This window comes from Parasteatoda tepidariorum, chromosome 7 (genome assembly GCF_043381705.1).
Source record: "Parasteatoda tepidariorum isolate YZ-2023 chromosome 7, CAS_Ptep_4.0, whole genome shotgun sequence".
NCBI lineage: Eukaryota > Metazoa > Arthropoda > Arachnida > Araneae > Theridiidae > Parasteatoda > Parasteatoda tepidariorum.
In genome coordinates this window covers 84,386,138-84,395,066 of record NC_092210.1, presented here as the reverse complement: position 1 = coordinate 84,395,066, position 8,929 = coordinate 84,386,138, and the positions used below count along the sequence as shown (strand labels likewise).

Genomic DNA, 8,929 nt, shown 5'->3' with positions numbered 1-8,929 from the left:
ATTAGGATTATTTAAATGAAATTATGTATGTAACTTGCCAATGAAAAAGCAGCAAAATATAAAAAAAATATTTTTTTTCAATAACAATATTGAAAAAATTACGAAAAGAATATGCATTTGTAAAAAATATTTATAATTATAGTTCAAACTTTTCAATTCAAAACACAAAGCCAAAATTTAAGAATTATGTTTCGCTGTTAAGTATCCTCTACATTTATAAAAGTGAAAATCATAATTTAGTTCATTTTATTCATTCTCAGCAAATACATAAACCAAGAACTAGTTTATAATATTTCATTCTTTGCATTAAATATGTACAAAATAACAAGTATTTTTTTTTGTTTTGTTTGCTAGTATATACACAGCTGCTGTTGAACTATATTCTTTACATTAAGTCAGGGTTTTGCAATAATTAGCTTTTAAGGTTCTATAACCAAAAATAATTGGGAATCGCTGCCTTAAGGTTATGAGTTCTAAATGTTTACAAGGAGAGAAAACATTTCCCGAGAAACAAAAAAGAGCCAATTTGGATGAATGTTTATTGAAAACATGTATGGAACTTAGTATAACCACCAGTAAGTAAATAAAAACAAAATTTGAAACATAAATAAACTAACATAGATGGTGAAATTAAATAGTAAAAGACTTCACAGGCACTGAGGCTTGCGTCTTTTTTCTTTAATATGAAAAATGAAAAAAAAATCAAACTACAAATGAAACTGCAATGATAAAACTTTAATCTGATTTTATAAATCAGAAGCAGGAAATTCAGCTTGATGTACCTTCAGGTAACTCAATCGTCTGTGAATATTGTGCTTTATTTCTAATCAAAAAGTCAGCTAAGAACTGAATTGGATCAGCAGGCCTAAAAAAGAAAAACAATTTATATCATTTGTAACTACGAAAAAAATGTTTACCAAGAGAGCTATGGATAAATTGTTAAATCATCAAGAATACTAAAAAATTAAACATGATAAATGTTTTACATTAGAATCAGGGATTATATTGAGTTAGAATCATAGTTCTGCAAAAATTCAGAATTTTTAAGGACATATCACAGAAAATATCGTAACAGCTTTATTTTTCACAAAATTAAATACAATTGTTATTGTTAACTTAATACAGTAAAACTTCTGAACAATGGTCCCTTGTAAGACTATATTTATGTAACCAGGGTTAAGAGGTCACCGCTATGCAGAATAGTTTCATAATTTAATTAATGATAATTCTTTTGAAATATAGACTTCATTGATTAGTGATTTTTAAACAGCTATATAGTGAAGCTAATTTAAGTGAGCTTATTCCGTTTTTAGTATTATCTAAATTTTTCATTTTTCCCTCTACGTAAAGGATTTTTGCTTGCGATAACTCAAATTTTGATTATTCATTTAGTTCTCATTAGGGTTGTATTGGATATTCGGAGTTATAACAAAGATGTACGTTACTAATTTAAGGTAACAAAAACGTTGTGTTTACAGAAACAAAACGAAACAAAAAAAAATTTAAAATTGAATATGTAATATTTTTTTGATTAAAATATTAAGGGGGATATTCCTGCAATTTGCTGGGGAAGGGACGCACAAATTATTTTCTTTATCGCATTTTGCAAATTATCATTACATTAAAAAAATAAATAAATATCATGAAATCTGTAGCAGTAATTGACAAAAAACAGATCGATGATAAAATCACGCGAATTGGACTCTTTTTTGAAGGTTACTCAAATGCAAGTTACGTTATGTAATAACAAACAAAAAATGTCAGGTTTTAAAAGCTAAGTGGAAGTAAAGAAATACGATAGAATCATTGCTGTAAAAAGTAAATGATCAAATGCGCAATTCAATTTTCACATAGCGCCTAAAAATATATCGGGATATGTAAAAGCGATGTGAAAATCAATGTCAATAACGGCCGAAATTACAATCAAAATGGATGCGCGATATCGGCACAGATTAAGCGATTCAAATTTTACGTGTAAATTTCTGCAGAAAAGTAAACTGAAACTTTTTACTTCCCTAAAAAAAAAAACCCTTCTGCAAGAACTCTGTAACGTTCTGCGACAATGTAGCCGCAATTTCCCTACATTTTAACTAGTAACATAGGCCCCAACATTAAACCTATATTTCAGAACTATCTTTTTCTATTTCTCTTTTGACTTTTTTATTAACTTGATTTTTCTATCATCGTACTTATTACAACAATATTTTTTAATGAGACCACCCTTGAAAGTTGCACCTTATTGGTATCTGTAGTAGGCAGGACAGAACTGCAAAATTATGATTGATTTCTGTATGAATGTTTAAAAATTACAACAAAACAAGATTGCTGTGATTTTTACAGACCATCCTTGAAAGATACAGCTTATTTGCAGTAGGAGGAATTAAACTGTCAAATCTTTGATTGACTATTGCATGCCCGCTTGAAAATTGTTAACAATGACTTGAATGTGATGACTGATGGAAGAAAACACGACCAGTCAAAATTACTGGACAAGAGATTAAAAAAAATAGGAGAAAACAAACTGACCAAGAAACACCATATTACAAATTTTATGCTAGCGACAAGTAGCTATTGTTCAGAAATCGCTACTCGGAATCATTTAATTACATTTTCCTTATTAATTTTTTTCTTCTAACATATACCATGTAATTTAAGTTAATTGTGTTATTTACTTTTTAGATATTGCTAATAAAATAAACAAGAATGTCATATTTCTTAACATAACAATGACTTTAAAATAACATTCAGAAAATATTCCATACATCTTAAAAAGTGAGACTAATTTCAGAATGAAATACTGTTTGTTACAATTTCACATTCAACTGATTAGTTTAAAAAGTAGATATGTACACATGGTAATACAATAGGTATTCTTACTTTGTCTGTTACAAAACATTTTTGAAACAGTTGTGGAAGACAGGGATTCACAAAAGCACTGATGTGAAACTTCAAATAAGATTACACCTATAGCACATACTGTGAGAATCCATAACCAAACCTCAATTTCAAGCTAAAATGACACTTACCTCCTTCTTACTACAAATTATATTACAAATATTGCAATGAAATATATAGCAAACAAACTCGAAACTGATTTAAAGTTTTCAACCAACCTGTCCCTTGCAAGAGCAGAGAGGGCTTGAAGTAAAATAGGCACAACCGTTGCATCCAAATAAGGTCGAGTAGGCATAACATTATAATCTACTCTGGGCTTTTTAGATGCAGTTTCACCCGATATATCTTTTTCCACAGCATTTGCTTTCTGCAAAGAATATAGGCGTCTTAAAAAAAAACTTTTTTAAATGAGAGAATAAAAACTTTAGTTATAAACATGTTGAAAACAATAATTTTAATCAATAAATTTAAGTATATGCAACACTTATGGCTTTAAAAGTGAAATAAAAAAATATTTTTTTAACTAGTCCTTAGACACATTAAAATTTACCCCTCATAAAAGTGCCATTTTCTCACAGTGAAGGAGACGGAATGAGAATATAAGCATCATTAGCTGTTGAAGTTCATTTCCATTAATAAAATTAAAATAACTATATGTTATAGAAGTTCTGCCAAATTACTGAAATTTGTTTTATTTCTTTGTAAGCTTGTTCTATAACTTAAATTGAAAATCATAAGAAAACAAACAATTATAGGTGAATATTAAAAAAAAAAAAAAAAGGTATTTACCCAAAAATTAAAAATCACTTAAAAAATTTACTAATATACCCCCTTTTTCAATCTTTTTTGTTGCCCAGCACCACAGTAAAGACATGTATTATTTACATATTACACATTGGGTGCAAGCAACGCAGACGGGCTTTCGATTTGGCAGTTTTTAATCATTACTATTTCTGATACAGGCTGTAGATGCTGTATTCAATAACTTCAAATCTTACTGTAGGTTCAAAGTGAAATGATATCTGTTAGGACTCTTATCTATGTACGCCTAGTGCAAGACTAATAAAAATAAAAACAGTTTACATTTAAGTTTGCAAAATATGTAGTTTGTTCTTTAAAAATTTAAACAAGCATAATTCATTTATTCTAACACAGAGCTCATTCTAGGCAGGGTAAACAGGGTGCAGCACCCTGCTGCCCTTTTAGTCAAAAGAATTCACCCTGTTGCCCCTGAAGTAAATTAGTGCCCTGATGTAATAGACTCCATACCCTTTTTGCCCTTTCTTTCCTGAACCCTTCTTTCCTTTTTCATCCAACCCTTCTTTACTTTTCCCCCAAACTCTACAATGGATTTCATGAACTGTTATTTTTAACTCTTTTTATTTAGTTTGTCATTGCTGTCAATACATAGATTTATATGGGAAAGGAAAAATAGCCATCACAACCCATTGTTGCACTTGTCTTTGAAAGTTTGCAGTTACTTCCACTATCATTAAATCATAATTATTATTAATCATTTTAATTATTTAATCATAACTACAGACACTTAAAAACATACATTTATTATTTTATTAATATATGCATGCATTTTAAATAAATTACTAAGCTAATTAGCTCATTAACTCGATATATATGTTAATTTATTAATGAAAATAAGTAATTAATGATTGCTTTGCTACTCTCAGTTACGTTAAAAAAAAATTCTTTTACTGATTGACAATGCTTTTTAATAGAACGTGAAATTATTGCCTTTTTAGAATAATAATGCCCTTTTTTTAAACTTTTGCACTCTGCCCTTTTTTCTGCCTAGAATGAGCTCTGTCTAACATAGAAAAATAATTTTTAAGCACATGCAAAAATAAAATAAGAAAATAAATATTTTTGAACAAAAAATTTTTTTTTTTAAATTTTTTTTATTCACTGAATATTAATTTAGCTCTAAAAACAATTATATTGGATTTATAATTCCATGATATCTTATTAAATAACATTTGTTTAAGAAACCTGAAAAGGGAAAAATTGGTACGCATCTATATTAAATCTGACCTTTTGAGAATCATCTGTAACTGCTTCTTTAGAAACTGTTTCTGTTTGGCCACTTGTGTTTTCTTGCTCAGCTAAAATAAATATTAATAAAGTAATTAAAATTTTTGATCTATATAAATAAAGGTTTTAATTAGTCACTCTTAAAAATAGACAAATACTCTAAAAAATGCATTACATGGGAATTTTAGTTTAAAAAAAAAAAGAACAAGAATTTAGCTAAAGCTTATTCTATTAACAACTTTGCTATTTATTCAAAACAGAGGACAATGACGTGAAATCAGAATGAACATAAAATATTAAAACATTCGTTTTGAGAAATTTTAAAATATAACAAATTGTTTAATTTTAAATTTTATTAAACAAAATTAAATCAGATTTTTTTATATAATATAAAACCCCCATTTGCATTTATGTATGGAACTCTTGCATTTTTTTCAATAAATTTGACTCTTTCCTCCTGTCACAAAATATACCTCACCAAACCAGCTAGTTTTTACTATATGTCTTCTTATATTAAATAAAAATTTACGAACAGTTCCGAAACACACAAGTAAATAAATATTTTCCAAAAATTATAAATATTATAAAAAAGAAAAAAATATATTTCATCTGCTGGGATTAAATAATGTCATGTCAAACTTCTTGTTACAAACTACCACAATTAGGTACAATGTGCAAAGAAAAAAAAAAGCCTGACCTACCCATTTTTAAACATATAGAAAAGAATGTACAATAAGAAATAAAGACCAACATGCTCTTCTGCCACACTATTAAACAAAAATGAGCTAATAGTTGTAGGTTGCTGTGAGTTGGAGGGTTAAAACAAAAAGTTTTAAAATCATGTTATAGGTGACTAAAAGAGCAAATAGTATTATTTGCATTTTCAGTAAAATTTTTTTTTTCATTTTCATTCCCTCGAATGATGCATCTTAGATCTACATCCAAATAAATATTGGAAAATTTCAGTTTTTTTTATCTTTAATTTGGCAAGGGTAGCACACATTTCATTCTTTGAACTGAGAATGAGCGTCCGACTAAGGACCAACGTCATCTTTTGGTAGCAAGAATGGATCCGGGCACAAAAATGGTTGGGATCTCTTAATGGCTAGAGGGGTGACTCCAAATATGTTAATAAGTGCAGACGAATTTTAAGTTACGAAATCAGACAAAAAAGCACTTTCTCTGAATAGACATACACTTTTTTCGACGGATTCAGATTTTTGACCCCCAAAATATAGGCGGTAGCTGGGATCAAGGAAATTTTATGGTAAATAGAAATTACTGGCTGATACTTTCTGAATGCTGATACTTCATTACTGGCTGAATGCTGATACTTTCTATCGTAATTTGCATATTTTTTATTTACAGTGAATATATTGAAACTGTATTTTTGTCTCATATGAAAGGGTAAAATGAAACAATATGTATATCATAAAATATGCAGCACATTTCAAATACACTACATAGAGAATAAAAAACATCAAAATTTAAATGTTAATTTTTTTTTATTCTATTTGTCACAAGGTTATTTAGAACTTTAGCCCACCATTTCAATAAACACTTTTGAAACATTTCTTTTAGCAAGAGTTTTGAAATGAAACTAGCACGTATTTACGTCATATGACAAAAGAAATCAATGAATTTTCGTTCAAATAAAAAGACATAAGTACAGCGCACAAGAAATAAAAACGGGCCTACCTGAATAACTTTTGATCTAATGATCGGGTCTTTAAATCTAGGACTCAATACTAATGATTTAAAGGGGTAACCATAAATATGCTAATTCATTAATGCAGAGGATATTTTAAGTTACGAAATCAGATCTAAATGCCCTTCCAAAGTAGGGAGTAGCCGTCCTCTGTAAAGTCTATTTACATCTATTCTACATGTATTTTTTTTAGCTTACTTGTATTTCATTAGGTTTTTCTTATGCTTAGTGACTTTTAAATGCTACACAGCACACATTTTCCAGTGAGGAGTTTTTTTTTTTCTTTGGTAAGGGAGGGCAGAAAATGTCAAATCTTTTGTAAATGTCAAAAACTTAAATGAATTTTAATTATCTTAGTAGTAAAACATTTAACATAAATATCTAACTTTTTCTCTTGACTTAAATCAAAATTATAGAGCAATATATATTTTTACTTACATTTTCATATAGCTATTTTTACACAAAACTTGTTAAAACTTATAAAATAGATACAATGTATATTTTTAAATAACAATACAGTCTCATTTTTGTTATGAAATTGAAAATAAAAAGCATGAAAATACAATTTTTATGCATATTAAAAGGCTAAATCACAAATTTAAAAGCATTTAATAAAAGGTCCGATAAAAAAAAAATGAATTAAAAAAATAATTAATTTAAGTAATTCATATTTCACTGTTTAAAGTTTCCTTCTGAATACATACAAGAGAGTTTGTAAGTTTAATACCCCACAAAATGGCATTAAAGTACATTGTTAATATATCAATTTTAAAACCTTTTTTTTTAAAAAAAGAAATTAATATTTTTAGTTAAAACTGAATGCATTTTGGAAGGCAATCAATAAAAATACTTAGGAAAGAAATTTATTCTAGTTTATGCAATCTTTCTAAAAATTAAAAACAAAAGATAATAATCTTGAATATTAAACTAAGAATAATTATCTAACTTTGAAATGTTTATAATGTGTAAAAAGTTTCATACGTTAGATGAAATGATTCACCTATTATTTCTACAGTCTTAACTTTTTTGTGTGGTTTTATTTAACAAGTTTATTAACAGAAATGTTATATTTCTTTCTTTAAAAAGAATTGTTTGAATTGTTGAAGTTTCTTTTTTTTTTATTTCTTGTCCAGTAAAGTGCGACGTGCTCTCTGCTTTTGCTTATAGCACTGCATTTCGATAGGTAAGGCTTAATTTAGCCTAACAAGATTTATTTGAGCTCTGAGGCTCTTCATCAAATTCCTTTTTCTAAATACCCTTTTTGCATGTAGGATCCCACTTCTTTCTACTGAACGGACTGAGATGCTCTCGCAAACCCCTTATTTCACCTTATTAACCCCCCCACAAGCAAAAATCTATTTAAAAAAAAAAAAATTTGCTAATTTCAAATGCATCTGGCAATTGTAGTTGGCTCATCTTATCACAAAAAGGAAACATCACGATTTATGTAATGCCATCTTCACCCAATAAATAATTTGTTATCTAGTACACATTTATTTAGGGATTTATCCATTTCATTTCATCACTATTAATGCTTAATTTACAGTGGTATTTTGTTTACAGTGTTTTAACTATAATATTCCATTAGTTACTTTAATTTAGAATTTTATTCCCAGAACAGAAAATATAACTCTTGGCATAAATATAACAGTTTAAATCAATTTGCTATATAGGAAGAAAGAACATATCTTCAATTAACGGAGTTCTCTTGTGATACTTCAAAAATATAGCTGTGATAACTACCCTAAATTTTTCTGAAGTTTATTCGAAATGCCCAATCAGTGTTGAAATGGAACAGTTCACTGGGAATGTGACTACTTTATTGACTTTCCAATTTAAACAATGTATTAAAAAAAAACTTAACGTCGATAACAGATTTAAAAAAAAAGTAGCATTTAACATGGCATCACTAATCAGTATGCATAAGTTTTAAAGTATAATTGAAAGAAAAATAATTGATCAATCAAATAAAAAATTTGTAATTTTATAATTTGTTATACGTAGCACTACATGGATGAAAACTTCTATCCATAACAAAAGACAGCCAACTAAAGAATAATATACCTTCTTCCATGGCTTTATTATTTGCGATGTTAATAAATTATAATAATTTAGCTTTTAAAATATTTAATAAAAGTTAGTTTTGCCGCTAATTCAAGCAACGGAAGAAAATTCAGAAAATTTTCGAAACGCCGATGGATGGCAAAGAAAAGTCGATGTTGCCAACTTCTGAAGTCTCAACAATAAAAGTGAAATTTTTTGCGTATAAATAAAATACAT

At 27.9% G+C, this 8,929-nt stretch overlaps 1 protein-coding gene across 1 annotated transcript; it reads right to left on the bottom strand.

Annotated features, from left to right (window-relative positions):
- Positions 1 to 520: 520 nt before the first annotated feature.
- On the bottom strand, positions 521 to 8,894 carry LOC107450943 (protein dpy-30 homolog). Its single transcript, XM_043046619.2, has 4 exons — positions 8,714 to 8,894; positions 4,942 to 5,012; positions 3,114 to 3,262; positions 521 to 865 (listed from the first exon to the last, which is right to left on the bottom strand). Exons 1-4 carry the CDS (start codon positions 8,721 to 8,723, stop codon positions 769 to 771), a joined length of 327 nt encoding a protein of 108 aa, XP_042902553.1. The 5' UTR covers positions 8,724 to 8,894; the 3' UTR covers positions 521 to 768.
- Positions 8,895 to 8,929: the final 35 nt, after the last annotated feature.